Source organism: Pipistrellus hanaki (genome assembly GCF_964339955.1).
Source record: "Pipistrellus hanaki genome assembly, chromosome: 10".
NCBI lineage: Eukaryota > Metazoa > Chordata > Mammalia > Chiroptera > Vespertilionidae > Pipistrellus > Pipistrellus hanaki.
Window position 1 is genome coordinate 8,519,152 of NC_140512.1, and position 16,777 is coordinate 8,535,928.

At 42.3% G+C, this 16,777-nt stretch overlaps 1 protein-coding gene across 3 annotated transcripts in view; it reads left to right on the plus strand.

Moving 5' to 3' along the window:
- PLEKHA8 (pleckstrin homology domain containing A8) overlaps positions 1-16,777 on the plus strand; it is a 46,702-nt gene that overhangs the window by 17,383 nt on the left and 12,542 nt on the right. For all 3 annotated transcript variants that reach the window (XM_084896873.1, XM_084896872.1, XM_084896871.1), the window contains 11 exons: positions 1,002-1,118; positions 2,099-2,254; positions 4,200-4,324; positions 5,689-5,847; positions 6,813-6,853; positions 8,293-8,450; positions 10,494-10,650; positions 11,029-11,114; positions 14,741-14,799; positions 15,416-15,546; positions 16,239-16,309. In XM_084896873.1, coding sequence (XP_084752999.1) covers positions 1,097-1,118; positions 2,099-2,254; positions 4,200-4,324; positions 5,689-5,847; positions 6,813-6,853; positions 8,293-8,450; positions 10,494-10,650; positions 11,029-11,114; positions 14,741-14,799; positions 15,416-15,546; positions 16,239-16,309 — 1,165 coding nt within the window. In that variant the 5' untranslated portion in view covers positions 1,002-1,096. The remainder of the gene's footprint in view (positions 1-1,001; positions 1,119-2,098; positions 2,255-4,199; positions 4,325-5,688; positions 5,848-6,812; positions 6,854-8,292; positions 8,451-10,493; positions 10,651-11,028; positions 11,115-14,740; positions 14,800-15,415; positions 15,547-16,238; positions 16,310-16,777) is intronic.

Consider the following 16,777-nt stretch of genomic DNA (forward strand, 5'->3'; position numbering starts at 1 on the left):
ATATGTGTTGTCCCTGTACCATGATCTTAGGCTGGGGCACCTCATTCATCTGTTATAATGTGATAAATTGACACCATTTTGACGTCGGTTAATGTCTTAGGCACCCGGTTTGTATGAATCAATCCCCAAGGGATTGTACCTGAGCAGCCCCTGGGGCTCAGCTCAGAGCTTCTGCCACCTTCTCCGGGGCTGCCCCGGCCACATAAGAGTCCCGGTAAAGAAATACATCCCTAAAGGGCAATGGCATGTCAGAGAGGAAAGTACACCTGGCGGAGGAGGCTGCGGTCCGATGCAGAGATGCAGGGTGACATTGGAGACCCAGCCCGAGGGGAGCCCAGCAGCAGGACAGCACAGGAGTTTGCTCTGACTAGTGTGCAGGTTGTAACAAGGATGGATAAGATACCTACTGCTACCAAATATGGTCTGTCCCCCGAAATTCCCCAATGTAGTGGTTAAGCCCTGGAATGTTTTAAGATTACTCCATTTCAGTGGCTCAATACCAACTAGTGAGCCAAAGTTAACTTCTCCTGGAGGTCATAGGACCCTGGCAGGCTTCTTAACATCTGTATGATGTTAAAAGGCAGCATAATTTTTTGCCTCATTTCTAAGTTTGGGATAATTTTCTTAACCAGAAGGGAGAAAAACAAGTGTGTGATCATAATAATGTATAGGAAGCAATTGAAAATCACAGATTATTAGTAGTATATTTGGGGGGAGAGGGGAATAAAAAAACATTGCTAATCCTATTACCTGGAGAATCATCACAATATTTGTTGCTGATCCTTCCAGACTTTTTCTATATGTTATGTGACTAAAAACATATGCTTCTGTGGGTTAATTTGATTTTATTCAATGTGATCAAACATACTGGTCTTTCCTAACCTACTTCTTCCCTCAGTTTCCCCTGGAATGTCAGTTCCTTGGTGCGGGGACACATCCTGTCAGGTCCTATTCCTGTGCCCTGGGAGGCACCTCAGACCAAGCCCTTCTTCTGCTTCCAGGTTGGCAGCCTCGGTGGTTCCTTCTCTGTGGCGGGATATTGTCCTATTACGACTCTCCTGAAGACGCCTGGAAAGGCTGCAAAGGGAGCATCCAGATGGCGGTCTGTGAGATCCAAGGTGAGGAGGCAAGGGCGTTGGAGGTTTTATTTTTCCTCCTGTTCCCCCCAACCCCCAAAATAAGAAAGCTCTGGTCTCTCCGTGCCTTTCTCTGCTTCTCCTATTACAGACGAAAATACATAGTGTTATGTCCCAAAAGAAAGCTCTGCAGTAAGACCTAAAACTGCAGCCAGTGTTTACCAGGCGGTTAGTTAAAAGTTCATCAAGATAAAGGAGAGCAGTGGGCCTGACCACACACCTAGTGCTCCTTCCTTAGTCACCTGCCCACCTGGCGCCCGTGGCTGTTTGCAAAGCGTATTTATTTAAATCCGTTTACTGCAGCATCTAACACTGCAAGTCACAGCTCTTCTCACCACCACCACATACTCAAAACAAGCAAATGCCAACAGACCTACAAATAGCCTTCAGTTCTTGGTTTTGGGAACTGTGAGATGTGGCTCAGAGCAGGCTAGAGGAGAAAGAGATGAGAAGGGAATTTTTGGTTTGGGGGCTGGTGCGTGGTGGGTAAAGGAGAGTGCAGTTTGCTTGTTTCTCCTTGTGAGGGCTCTGAGGGAACTCTCACACTTTGGATCTGACTTGGGAAGGGAAGAGGCAAAGGAAACATTGTGTTCTTGGTCACTCTCCAGTAAACACAAGAAGATAGAGTGCCCTCTTAGTTGTTGGCATGCAAGCAGCATATTTCACACACACCAGCCAAAGGAGAGATGCCCTCTCTATTCTGATAACAGATCCTAAGAAGAATTGGATGGCTGTCTTTTAGACCGGAATCTCAGTGTGTTACCTAGGAGCCAGTTGCAGGGTTTTCCCACCCCATCAGTGGAGGTCAGATGAGATGAAGAGCTGGACAAGGTGGTGGGGCTGGCTTCCTCTTAGAAGCAGACTCCAGTGACCGGCACCAGTTGAGCTCAGAAAGGTGGGTGGGGGGAGGTTCCCAGGTAGGGTTCTTCTGGGTTTCTGACCTCCCTCTGCTTTGCTCCAAGTTCATTCCGTAGATAACACACGCATGGACCTGATCATCCCTGGGGAACAGTATTTCTACCTGAAAGCCAGAAGTGTGGCTGAGAGACAGCGGTGGCTGGTGGCCCTGGGCTCAGCCAAGGCTTGCCTGACCGACAGTAGGACCCAGAAGGAGAAAGGCAAGTACTGATTGTCCTCTGGTCTGAGAGCCGTGGGAATCACCCACTGTCATCTCTGGGCCCCATATCTGTTATCTTGCTTCTGACCACCTAGCCAGTTTTTTGTGTCATGCAGATGATGCCCAATACAGTGGCATTAAACAGAGCCAGGAGGTCAGTTTCATTCCCGGCCAGGGCACATGCCTGGGGTGCAGGCCCAATTCCCAGTGAGAGGTGTGCAAGAGGCAGCCGATCAATGTTTCTCTCTCATCATTGATGTTTCTATCTCTGAGATCAATAAAAATATATATATATTTAAAAACCATTGGTTAAGTGCAACCTCACAGAAGCCATGGATGCCATGACCTTCAAAACTGGGGACCCTGTCAACATTTTCAAATGCTGCCACTTCCCCAAAAAGTCAGTCTCTTGGACCTGGTAACTGGGAAAATACAATATCCGGACACCTGAGAGCTCAGTCTCTATGGCAGGAAACACAAGATCCGCTTGTTCCAGGGCTGCCTGTCTGTCAGCTGTGAACTAGCTTAGGCTTCCTGCAATCACAGAACTCTAATACATTTATTGCTACAACACCTAAGGGATCCCAATTCAGATGTCAATAGGCTTTAAAGAAACAGGTTTGAAAGGACAACTGAAAACTAAAGGAATGAACCATATATTTCTCTGTATGAAAAATATGAAAGAGGCTTTTCTATATAATAAATCGGCTCTAAATGCAAAAACAAACAAACCCTGGTCTCTATCCAACACTCAGCATGTCAAAGCAGAAAGAGTGCAGGCTTTGGAGCCAGATACAACTGAATGCAAATCATGGCTTTGCAGGTAGGTTCCTGGCTTTGTGACCTTGGCCCAGGTCACTTAGTCCCTCGGAGCCTCAACTTCCTAATGTTTTACAAAAAGGAAGTGACCTACAGTAGGATTACCACAAGCATTAGTGAGACTGAAGCCCCGTGGTACCCCGTCTGGCAGAGCTCACCTTTGGTAAAGAGTAGCTGAGCCAGAGAAGCCTGGGACCAGGGTGCTTCCTGCAGGGGCACCCGTTCCCCTCCCTGTCCCTGGTTGGGGGGAAGGGGGGCCGGATGGATGCTTAATTGTCAGGTTGCTGCTGCTCAGTGCTCATTAACTCGCCATCATTAGGTCTGAGAAGCAGGACACAACTTTCTTTCTGGACTGGGTCTCGCGTATGCCGGGGAGAGGAGAGCCTCTGGGAAAAGTGTCTCAGGAGACCTTTCTCACGACAGATGTGGCAGATGCGCTTCCCTCTTCCAGTGGACGCAGAGAAGCAGCCGCTTTGTTGGTGCTTTTGCATGCTAAATCGGGAGTAAATTCTAGACACTGTCAGCTCTGACTCAGATCCGGTGGGAACGTGCAGCATTTTTATGGAGGCGGAAACAGGCGGTAATGACTGTTGCTGAGCCCTCAGCACCAGGGTGGCTGGAGTGCCGAGCTAATAAAGGAGCAGCAGGTGCACAGAGGGTGCTATTAGCGGTGACGGGCGGCGTGCTGGACCGGTCCTCGGGATTAACGAGCCACCTCATTAGTGGTAATTGCACATTACAGAACACCGTTGCCCAGTTCTGTGCACCGTGGTAGCAGGCAGAGGGCTGTGGCCCCATTTTACACCCAGGAAAACTGGTAGAACTGAGACTGGAACTCTGAACCTGGACCCTGCTCCCAGTTCTGACACTGGTGGGTCAGGAGTATGCAGTCTCCTTCTCCCTGTACTGCTGACCAGGCGATATGCTGGCTCCAGAAATAACGTGGGTTATTTCCCAAGACTGGCCATCTCCTCTTCTGTTTTCTTTGCTCCCATGCCTTCTCCTGTCTGCAAGCCACACTGTAAACACCTGACTTCAGACGTAGGTTATATATTCCATGATCTGTATACTAGTACATCGTGTATTCATTCTGATAATGACATACATTGTCATCTTTTTATTTGTAGAGTTTGCTGAAAACACTGAAAACTTGAAAACCAAAATGTCAGAACTAAGACTCTACTGTGACCTCCTTGTTCAGCAAGTGGGAAAAACGAAAGAAGCGACCACAACTGGTGCGTCCAGTTCTGAGGTAAAACCTGATTGCTCTGCGCCGCATGCGAAGCCGCACCAGGCGTTGTTTTTAGGTGATGCTCACTCTCACTTCATCCCTGAGTCTTGGATTTTACTATTTCTAGAGAAAATAAAGTAGAATTTAACAGAGAGAACAGATATGTGCATTTCAGCCTACGGACGCAGATAGGTTTCCTTCCTAGGATGAATTCAGGATTAATTAAGTAATTGCAAACATTTGGAACTGCCTGTTTTGTACATGACACTGTGCTGGATAAGGGAAGGAGAGAGGCACCATAAAAACCATTTCAGCCGAAACCGGTTTGGCTCACTGGATAGAGCGTCGCTCTACGGACTGAAGGGTCCCGGGTTCGATTCCGGTCAGGGGCATGTACCTTGGTTGCGGGCACATCCCCAGTACGGGGTGTGCAAGAGGCAGCTTGTCGATGATTCTCTCTCATCGATGTTTCTAACTATCCCTCTCTCTTCCTCTCTGTAAAAATTCAATACAATATATTAATAAAATTAAAAAAAAAAAAAAAAACATTTCAGCCCTGTTCTTGGGCTGTTTATGGTCTAGAACAGAGCAGGGTGCCCCACAGGAGACATCTGGCAGTGTCTGCGATGCTCTTCTGGGCCAGCCCAGCAGAGGGACTTGGTTACGTTTTTGGTTTTCTGACATGAGGTGTCACATGAGGGACTCCATCCTGGGCCAGTCTGGTTGCTTTAACACTATGAGGATGTGGTCACTGCACTCTCTAGTCAGGATGTGACCTCAATTTCTGAATAACACATTGGTGCCAATGTCCAGAGGAAAAACACACTGTAAAATAACTTGGAGGGAAAATGATTAGCTTTTCAAAAGAATTCCAGTTGCTGAAACCTTAGACTCATCTGAGTGGAAAGCCAGAAAACCCATTCTGAAAGCCAACAGCGTGTTGTTTGCGGTTTCTAATGCTTCTGTTTTACAACCTCATTTTCACTCGGGCCACAGGAGACATTTTTCCAATGACCCCACCGGTCTACGATCTCTGTGGTTCCCTGTGTCACGGCTGCCACCCCTGTGGCCTGGAACCAGGGCTCTGTGCCCAGCACCTGGCACGGTGCTGGCTTAGCGAGTTGCTGAGTTGAATGAAGTTGTTGCTCTCAGCTGGAGCAGCGGGTGGCTGGGAAGGGTCAGATTGAGGGTACGGCTCGTGTACGGTCCATAGATAAATTGGACTCAGTCCTCTTATTTTATAACTGATGTACACGTTCGTCCTGCAGAATAGACGGGAATGGTAGTATTATTATTATGGCTGTGGATAAAGCCTAAGGACATTCCTCAGTGGGGCTGCTGCTGTTGTGCACGGTAAAGGAGTCTCCACTCTGGTTGTTTGGCAGGAGGGAATCGATGTGGGAACGCTGCTGAAATCAACGTGCAATACTTTCCTGAAGACTTTGGAAGAATGCATGCAGATTGCAAACGCAGCCTTCACCTCCGAGCTGCTCTGCCACACGCCCCCAGGGTCGCCGCAGCTGGCCGCGCTCAAGTCCAGCAAGGTGAAAGCCTTCTCTGCTCAGCGGGATTAATGAAAAGTTGAAATGTTAAGAAAGTGATGTACCGGGCTATGGTCTCCATTACTCTTTGTTGGCAGATAAAGACTTTCTTAGCGGACTTTCCTTTATGTCCACTTTTACGTCTGCCCTCAATTCCCCATGTCCATTCTTGGCAGTTTCACCACCTGAACTTGTCTCTGAAGCCAGCCTCTCTCTCCAGCCTCATGTCCAGTGAACATCCCTAAGATTGGTGGTAGCCTTCTACAGTCGCCTTCAGCGCGACCGTCCCAGGCAGCTGGCCAGTAGTTCTCTTCATGCCGTGTAAATTGGCCACCCTACCAGACCTTGCAGGGCTCCCTCACTGCCTACAGGGTGAAGTCAGAACTGCTCAGCCCCTTCCCCATCCCAGCCTCTCTGGCTGTCATTACCTGGCTCAACCGTGTTAACTGCTGGTAGCTCCCCCCATCTCAGAGCTACTCCCCAGTGCCAAGAATGCCTCTCCCCTGTCTTTCCTGGTTAGCTCCCATCCAACCCTCAAGATTTAATCTCCTTCCCTGAATCCCTCAGTTGGGCTGAGAACTCTGCCCACCTGTATTTTAACCTCACTCCACAGTGCAGTTACCTTAAGGGCAGGTTTCATTCAGAACCGCATCAGAGCTTGGTATTTATTAATGTTTAATGAGAGTAACTGCAAGTGTAAGGAAGTCAACCACCAAGGGTTTGGCTCTGATAATTAGGTCCTTCAAAAGGCCACCCTCCTTTTCCTTAGACATTTGGGTACCTGTTTGAATAAATATGAGGGGCTGGCTGGGAAGAATGACTCCCTTCTTTTAGGAGGATCTAAAATTGTTCTGAAATCGGGCCACTGCATGTGAAGGTCATATTTATCACTTTCATATGTGACAAAACTAAAAATGCTCTGTTGGAAGTTTAACATGTAAACGTTCATCTCTTTGCTTCTTTTAAAGATGAAACATCCAATTGTACCGATTCATAATTCATTGGAAAGGTACAGTAACTTCTTTGTTTGTTTGTTTTCTTCTTTCTAAAAGTTATATATATATATATATATATTGTTATTCTTTGTTTTTTAAAAATAAGGATATTTTGATCATGATTTTCCTCATGATTTGAGATGATACTGAAGGAAACAGTACCCAGTTGCCCTCGTTTGGGTGAGCCTGAAGCAGTTGGTTGCAGACCTTGCATTCCGCAGGGACTCCCCTGGCCTGCTCATTACCATCACCGCAGGAAACTTGCCATCTCCCCGGTGCACTGTGGGTGGGCACCGCCTCTTGTGGAGGAGCTGGGCTTAGACTCAAGTGCGCTTTAAACTGGGAAGGACAGTGCTATTGTTTTTAACATAAAAATATAAATCCTAGGTGGCTTTACAGATTGAAAAAGGAACGTAACGTCAAAAACTAAACTATTTCTTCCTCCAAAGGCTGCTTTGGTTTAAAAAAAGGACACATTTACATATTGATAGTTACGTTCCTACTAGTTGGGATCTTTACTTATATTATTTGATATAAGCATTCCCAAATTTTTATTTAGTATATGTGTCCTTTAAAATTATTATTTAATATTTTACCTCTTTATATATATTGTTTGCTTCTTTAATACTGGATTAGTCCCAATTTGATTGTTAAAAATTTTCTTCTAACCTAAATATTTATTTCTGCTAAAAACATCTTTATCATTTTTTTCTTTTGAGGTATTTCCTTAGTATAGCATATTTTTCATTACTAAGTTGAAATATGATATTTTTTAGAAAATAAAAATTTCTTGGGGTCATCCTGTAGGTTGGACCCTTTCCCTTTATTTTTATTAGAAGAAAATTTTTTTCTTCAAATTTAGCTCATCCTTATCTCTTATAGTAAGATGTTATGATTGTCCCTTTAACAGAGTAGGGTGTTCCACTTTGTATGTTAAATTGCCTTCTGTTTCCTTGAGGAGCAGCAGAACCTCAGGATGTTGCCTGTCCTCCGAAGTTTTATCTGTCACACATACTTGGCAGGGATGTTTGTTCTGCCCTGATCACAGCATGTGGCTTCTAGACAGTTACCTGCTAGGCAAACACAGGGAAATGGCCAATGGTTTTGGGAACTGAGAGAAAAAAAGTGTTAAGTTCGGTCCCTGCAGAAAGCTAGTTGGAAACCAGAGCCCTGTCAATGACTGTCTCCTGTTGCAGGCGGGGAGCAGGGAGTTTGAGTCCCTGGAGGTGTGAGAAGAGCCATGGCTGGCTGTGAGTTCTCACCTTCAGCCTGGAGACTGGCCTGCTCCCCTCATAGGGAAGGGGTGAGAGATTTGGCTGATTTAACAATTCTGTTTTTCAATCAATGTAAACCCTTCCCCCATCCCTCAGAATCAGATCTACCTAGACAATCTATTTCTGACCAAATAATTAGACCTTCTGCTCTTTTTCTTTTTAAAAAAAAAAATTCTCAGGCAAATGGAGTTAAACAATTGTGAAAATGGATCTTTAAATAACGAAATAAATGACGATGAAGAAATCCCAATGAAAAACAAGAGCTCCTTGTATCTGAAATCTGCAGAGATCAATTGCAGCATGTCAAGGGAAGAAAATATAGATGATAATATAACAGGTAAAGACGAACTTAAAGTCTGAAGTGAGCCCTTGAACCTTAGGATGTTGGGGGTTTTGTCCATTAGCCCTGATGGGACACGTGGTGGGAATTGAGCACAAGACAGTGTCCTCGGTAGCTCCTGAGGCAGTGAATTAGCATTAGCGGGTAACAGGTCCTTGTCAGCCAACATTCTGCCGTCCATCTCACCGGTGCAGAGTGGCAGAGAAAAGAGGGATTGTCCCACTCACCGATCTTGGCCGTGACGTTCATGGGCTGCAGTGAGCACAGCTGCCTGCACTAACCTTTTAGAGAGCACAAGTATTTCATGGGCTTTCCACCCTGAATCTCGAAGTCCTTTGAACTTAGACCGTGACGTCAGACTGAGGAGTGTGAGAAGTTATGGCAGTTCAGGTTTCCATCTTCCTGGTTTCTGGGGAGCCCTGAGTATGTCAGAATTCACCAACCACATCGGGTTTTCCCCGGCCTTCTCTGTGTTCAAGCCGAAGTCCCACATTTCAGGTCATAGCCTGCAGTTCCAATGCTGCCCTTTCAAATTTACTAATGCCATTGGCTCTACCCTAAACCAACTTTGGATCAGTCCGAGACAACAGTAGTAGAGCTTTTAATTGTGTTATAAGTTTTAATATTTTAAAAATAAAAATAAAAAATTTTTAAACTGTCCTTCTCATTTCTCTTGAAATCAGACTCCATTTTTCCAGATGAGCTGGGTTTAGAAAAGAAGATATATTTTCATAACAGTTAATGTAAGGCAGATGACCCACATATCACTGAAGTCTTGTCCCTTAAGTAAATAATAAAGACAGGAAAATTTCTATGGAAACAGTATTGTTGTTTGCCCCAGTATTTTATTTCTAGGAATTTGTCTATGGGCAGTAGTCAGATTTAAGGACAAATCTCTGTTCACAAGGATGTTGTTTATGACATCACAGTTAATTCTCATTATTCATGGTAGTTACGTTCTGTAAAACCATTGCAGACACTGAATTAGCAAATACTGAACCATGCTCCAAGGGGAGATTCAGAGTTAGGGTCCTGCAAGCTTCAGTTGACAACATTTTTATCCACTGATCAACACTTGTTTGTGTTTCTGTTTCAAAACACCTTGTGTACTATATATTGTTGATTCAGTAACATTGAACCCATGGCCAGTAGCTCTACAGCGCATACTTGAGTCAAGCTTAGTTAACATAGGCATTTTCTCCATAAGGCACATCACAGACAGCACTATACTTGGGGGCCCTTTTAAACAGTGAAATCAGCAGCAAAGAACACAAAAATGCACAAAATGTGGCACCAAAGAAACACGTGCGTACAGTATGGGAGCTGAAATAAGAAGGCAGAGTGTCACTTGTTTAACCTTAGCTGGAAACATATATGTCAGGTGACTCAATTTTTCACCACTCAGCACATGTCCACAAATGACTGCAGAAGTGCTGTAACCATTGGTTTTAGGGTTACAAATAAACTTTAGCAAGTAGGCAAACTTACAAATCCAGAATATATGAATAACGAGGAGTGACTATTTCTAATAAAATTTTAGAAACTACCTAAATGCCCCCCACATGGTGCAATTTTACATGGTCATTAGAATTATGTTTTGAAGAGTATTCAATGATAATGAAAGTATTTTTTGATACATTGATGAAAACACCTAACTGGTTTGGCTTCGGCCTGCGGACTCAGGGATCCCAGGTTCGATTCCAGTCAAGGGTATGTACCCCAGTAGGGCGTGTGCAGGAGGCAGCTGATTGATGTTTCTCTCTCATCAATGTTTCTAACTCTCCTTCCCTCTCCCTTCCTCTTTGTACAATATTAATAAAATGTATTTTTTTTTTAAAGAAAACAATCAAGATACAAATCTACATATATTTAAACCTAATTTTGTGTGTGTACATGTATATATAGTATGTGTGTCTGTATATAGAATGTCACTGATCTTCATTTCTGTGTGCTTTTGTGCTTTAAAAATGTTCTGCAATGAGTATATATAAGTTTTTATAATAAATAATGGATTAATAATAAGTATCTTCTACTCTGCAGTACAAGGTGAAATAATGAAGGAAGATGGAGAGGAAAACTTGGAAAATCATGACAACTTGGCCCAGCCCGAATCAAACTCCTCAAGTAGCTCTCCGGAATCCCCCTGGGAAGAAGGCCAAGAAGTTATCCCGACTTTCTTCAGTACCATGAACACCAGGTATCTGTTCTCTAACATCACTGGAGGTGGATGCCTTCTGGGAGGTCAATGCTGGGATTCCCTTCAGGTGATGGTGTGTTCTAGCATAGAGAACTGGTCTGATTTACTGTTAACTGTGTCTGAAGCAGTGGATGAGAAGGAACTGGATTGTGAGAGCATACTCTAGAGACTAATTGTAATTTGCTTTGATGGTTAGCTTTGGAAAATGACGTTGTATTTAGACTGTGTTGTAATAGAAACACAAACACTTGGCATATGTGTAAAATCTGGCCAAATGACTTCCCTGTAGAGGGCAGCTGTTTTCATGACTGCCTCCGAACTGCAGAGGGTGCTAACTCTTTTGCATTCTTTCCTCCTCCTTATCACCACATGGCTTAGCTTTAGTGATATTGAACTTCTGGAAGACAGTGGCATTCCCACAGAAGCATTCCTGGAGTCATGTTATGCTGTGGTTCCAGTGTTGGGTAAGGTTGCTGCATTTCCTTAAATTTATTAGTCTCTAGACTCTGTCTCACAGCTGTTATATTGCATCGAGATTTGAACTGTGTGGACAGTGAGATGACCCTCTTCATGGCACCAGCCACATACAGTTAAAACTGCATGACCTGAAGCATTATTGCATATTCCCATTTCTTTTCTAATCGTGACTAAATGGTGACCTCCAAGAAGTGTCATGAGAAAGGAGAATTCTGTTTTCTAGAAATCGTAATTTAAAATGAAAGTGAAAGTCATTGAGTAATAGACCTTCAAATCCATTGATATTATGAAAAAAATGCTTACCAGTTAAAACGGTTTTTCAAAGATAAAAAAATTATAGCTATAATTTTTGTTAAGTTCAAATTTTATTTACTTTATTTTTATAGAGTCAATAGTATCAGAAATCGCTAATGTGTTGAAATTGGTTATATGACTATAACCTAGACATCTTTTTTTAAATTGGGGTATAGCTTGCATAGAACTTAAGTGTTATGATCCCAGTGAGTTTTGACAAATGCACCTACTTATGTAATCTGCATCCCTGTCAAGACAAAGGATGTTTTCATCACCCAGAATATTCCCTCTGCCAGTCAGTCCCCAGTCTGTCACCATTTTCCTGCTTCCTATCACCATGGATTAGTTTCACCTGGTCTAAAATCCCATGTCTATGAAGTCATGTTATAACCCTTTTGCATCGGGCTTTCTCTCTCAATGTTTTCACCCTTGTTACATGTGTCAACAGTTCATTTCTTTTTATTGCTGAATAGTATTTTATTAAGTGAATTAACCATTTGTTTATTCATTTTCCTGTTGATGGACGTTTGGGTGGTTTCTTGTTTGAGGCTATTGTAAGTGAAATTGCCCTGAACATTTTTGTGTCAGTGGGCATATGTTTTCCTTTCTCTCGAGCCAGTGCCAAGGAGTGTTCGCATGTTTAGCTCTATAAAGGCTGCTTGCTCAGTTGTACACTTCCAGCCGCAGCGTGTGAGTCTTCTGTTTGTGTCACATCTTCACAGACACTTGGTGGTGTCAGCGTTTTTGGTTTTGGCCGTTCCTGTGTCTAGTGGTATCCTGTTGTGGCTTTAATTTGCATTTCTCTGATGACTAATGATGTTAAGCACTTTTTCATGTAATTATTGGTTTTTGCTATTTCTTACACTATGACGTCTATTTAAATCTTCAATCCATTTTTATTTTTTTATTTTTAAATATATTTTTATTGATTTCAGAGAGAAAGGGAGAGGGGGAGAGAGATAGAAACATCAACGATGAGAGAGAATCATTGATCAGCTGCCTATTCCACACCCCCTACTGGGGAGCGAATCTGCAATCCAGGCATGTGCCCTTGACCGGAATCGAACCTGGGACCCTTCAGTCCGCTGAGCCAAACCGGCTAGGGCTGTAATCCATTTTTAAAAGGTTAATTTTCTTTTTATTACTGACACATAAGAGTTCTTTATATATTTTGAGTAACATTGCGGTATAAACATACACATTATGAGTATTTTTCCCCAGACTATAGCTGCCCCGTTTCTTACTGATGTCTTTTGAAGAGCAGAGTTTTTAATTTTCATGAAATCCAATTTATCTGTTTTCTTCCTTTTATAGCACATATGTCAAACACAAGGCCCGCGGGCCAAATCCAGCCCGCCAGGCCTTGCAATGTGGCCCGCACCGCGCTGTCATCACTGCACTCCGCTGTCAGTTTATGACATTGTCAGTTTATGACTGTTCAGTAAACCATTCGGCCCACGATTTAGGCTGGATTTTAGATTTTGGCCCCTTCTCTGATTGAGTTCGACACCCCTATTTTATAGTTAGTGCTTTCAGTGTCCTAGAAATATTTACCTACCCCCAAGATTATGAAGCTATTCTCCATGTCATCTTCTATAGTCTTACTTTTGATTTTGACTTTGTTTCCCTCTGTAAGTCATCTTGGAATTAGTTTTTGTGTATAGTGTGAAGTAAGTGTTGAGATTCTTTTTATTATTATTATATCTGGTTGTTCAAGAACCATTTGTTGAATAGCCACTTTTCCCCCTTTTACATTACTTTGGCAGCTTTGCTGAAAACCAATTGACCTAGTAAGCATGAGTCTTTTTCTGGACCCTCTCTTCTGCCAGTGGTCTATTTGGTTTTTCTTATGCCAATACCTCCATGTCCTAATTGCTGTGCATTTACAGTAAGGCTTGAAATTCAATAATGTAACTCTTCCCATTTTGTTCTTTTTCATGATTGTTTTGGCAATTTTAGGTCTTTTGCATGTCTACATAAGTTTTAGCTTTTCAGTTCTATGAAAAAGCCTGTTGATATTTTTATTAAGATTACATTGAGTCTAAGCCAATTAGGAGGGAACTGACATGTATCTTAAACATTGAGTCTTCTAATGCTTGAGCATGCTGTATCTCTCCATTTACTCAAGTATTTGTTATTTTCACAATGTTTGAATCACTTTTTTAGTATAGAGGTCTTATACATCTTTTGTTAGGAATAAATTTTAAATTTTAACAGTTTTCATGCTTTTGTAAAAACGATTCCATTTTCCTGTTGTTCGTTGATAACACATAGATACCACTGACTTTTGTGCATTAAGTTTTTATAATCATGAATGAGTTAATTTTAAATTATATTTTCTGTTTTATTGAAATTATCAGGTGTTGTTTTTTTCCCCCCTGTGCTTTGTTAATGTAGTGAATTGCATTGTTTGGATGAATATAAATCTACTATCTTATTATTTGTTTCTACCATCTTGCTATTTATTTTCTATTTGTCCTATCTGTTCTTTGTTCCTTTTTCACACTTTCTTGACTTCTAAGCAATTAATATTATTTTTTTAGTATTCAATTTTACTTCCTCTTTGGCTTTTTAACTACCTATCTTTGTTCCTGCCTTTCTTTTGGATCTATCAAGTATTTTTTAGAATTTTATTATATTTTCTCATTTGGCTTTTTAGCTCTACCCAATTGTGTTATTTTTTTAGTTGTTCTTGTCCAACTGAAATATTTCAACCACATATGTGATTTTCAATTTTCTAGCAGGTACATTAACTAGTAAAATAAAACAGATAAAATTAATTTTTATAATTTATTTTGCCTAACCTCATATATTCAAAATATTATTTCAACATGTAATCAATATTTTTAAAAATCATTAATGAGAAATTTTGCATTCCTTTTTGGCACTAAATCTTTGAAGTCTGGTATATACAATATTTTACACTGACAATACACTTTAGTTTGGACTAGCTAATTGCAAGCACTAAGTGGCCACAAATATAATGGCCACCACATTGGGTAGGATAGCCCTAAGGATTGCAATATGTATTCAGAGTTTATAGGATTATCCTCCCCTGCCATTTAGGACCTTATTATAGTTACTCACCTCAGGATAGCACAATAGAAAAAGATGATGATAGTATCCCATATGTCTTTGAAGTTTATGTTTAGAAAAGGATTTAAAAGCAAAAACTATAAGGGTTTTGTTTTGGTTTGGTTTGGTATTTTTAGCGGGGGGGGGGGGGGGGGGAGAAAACCTGCTAAATTGATTGTTACTATAAAAAGTTTCCACTTGAAAATATTGCTTTTTCAAAGATGTTTTTAATTTTTCCTTTTAGACAAACTTGGCCCTACAGTGTTTGCTCCTGTTAAAATGGATCTTGTTGGAAATATTAAGGTGAATATACCAACTTGTCTCTGGGGAGACTCCATACTAGGAGGAAATAGTGCGTGAAATTCCATTCAGAAATAGATGATTGTTGCATTTGATCTCAGAATAGAAAGTATAGGACAGCTGTTAGGAAGGTTCTGGGGAGAAAAAAAAAATACTATAAAAATAGTACTTTAAAACGCTGAGACTAACTATGTAATTCAGCTTAATTCTCAAAATAATAATAATAATAATAATAAGCAAATCCTGAAAACATAAGGAAGAAAGTAATAGAGAGGTTGCATTTATTTTTATTTCTCAAGAGGCCTGCTTGACAAACTCAAAAGTCTCAGTACTCCCTGACAGGTTTGGCTCGGTGGATAGAGCGTCAGCCTGCAGGCTGAAGGGTCCCAGGTTCAATTCTGGTCAAGGGCATGTACCTTGTTGGCACATCCCCAGTGGGGGAGGCAACTGATCGATGTTTCTCTCTCATCAGTGTTTCTAACTCTGTAGCCCTCTCCCTTCATCTCTGTAAAAAATCAATAAATTATATTTAAATTTTTTTTAAAGTCTCAGTACTATACTGATTCTCTTGGTGGCTCTAGCATTTTGAACTTAAAGTGCTTCCCTGCTTTTCCTGCAGAAAGTGAATCAGAAGTATATAACCAACAAGGAAGAGTTTACCACCCTCCAGAAGATAGTGCTGCACGAAGTGGAGGCTGACGTAGCCCGGGTGAGGAACTCGGCTACGGAAGCCCTCTTGTGGCTGAAGAGGTGAGGCTGCTGGATGGGGCCGCACTTAACACTCAGCGAAGCAGTTGTAATGGAAAGGAGGCTACCGAGTGGATGCCCTGCCTACTTGCATAGCCTTTTCCAGAAGCTCTAATGAATAAAACACCATATCTGTTTTGTTGTTTTGCCTTCCTCTTGATGTTGATAAACATTGTTAATATTAATAGTATACATAAGATTAAAGCATGATAAAGTTGGCTGGTTTTGCATTAAGTCAGTGGATCACAAACTCTAGGGACATCAGAGCCTCCTGGAGCGCTTGTTAAAAACATAGTTGCTCCACCCCAATCCCAGTTTCTGACTCAGTAAGTGTGGAATGGGCCTCAGAATTTTCCTTTTTGGCAAGTTCCCAAGTGTTGCTGAAGCTGCCGGCCCTGAGAGCACATTTTGAAAACCCCTGTTTAGCCATCCAGCTGAGGAGGGCCAGAGCAAGCTGGAGGGGACACAGAGACATCGGAAAGGACTGCCGTGGCTCAGTCTGCTGCCTGCCAAGCCCAGGAGATTACTGGAACCTGACTTAGAGGCCTGTGCTGCACTTGTGCAAGCCGTACTCTCCAACGTGGTAGCCGTTAGATTTGTGGCCACCTGCTGCAAGCCGGGCTCTGCCGCTGCTTTCTACCTATTTAGCAGGAGTGGATTTTGAAACTAACATTTCTTCCTCTTTTTTGTTTTAGAGGTCTCAAATTCTTGAAAGGATTTTTAACAGAAGTGAAAAATGGAGAAAGGGACATCCAGACAGCCCTGAGTAAGTGTTCTTCCATTTCGATGGATCAGTTGAACAGGGTGTGGGAAGGAGGCCCGGGAGGAAGACAGGGTGGAGGGGAAACTGCTCTTCAGCTATGGTTTTGTTTCTTTTTGTTCGTCATTACTAATTGTTTGTTTCTTACATGCTTGGTTTAAAAAGAACCCATGAGAGAGTGGCCTGATCATCTAGATCTCAATTATTAAAATCAGTATATCTCAAGGAAGAGTTAAGTTCATTAAGAGCCATTTCTTAATCTTAATAGGAAAACCTAACATTCCCAAGAAATCCATTCTTCCTAAGTTAACCTTCAAATGCAGTACAGTCTTCTAAAATCAGTATCCAGAGAAGCTTATTTTGGAGCCTATGAAAGGAAGGAGTTGGGGAACCCTGGGAATTTGCTCTGGCGTGAGATGAAGGATTGGCCATTATCTTGTAGTCCCCACATGCCCCATATGCTCCATTGTAGTG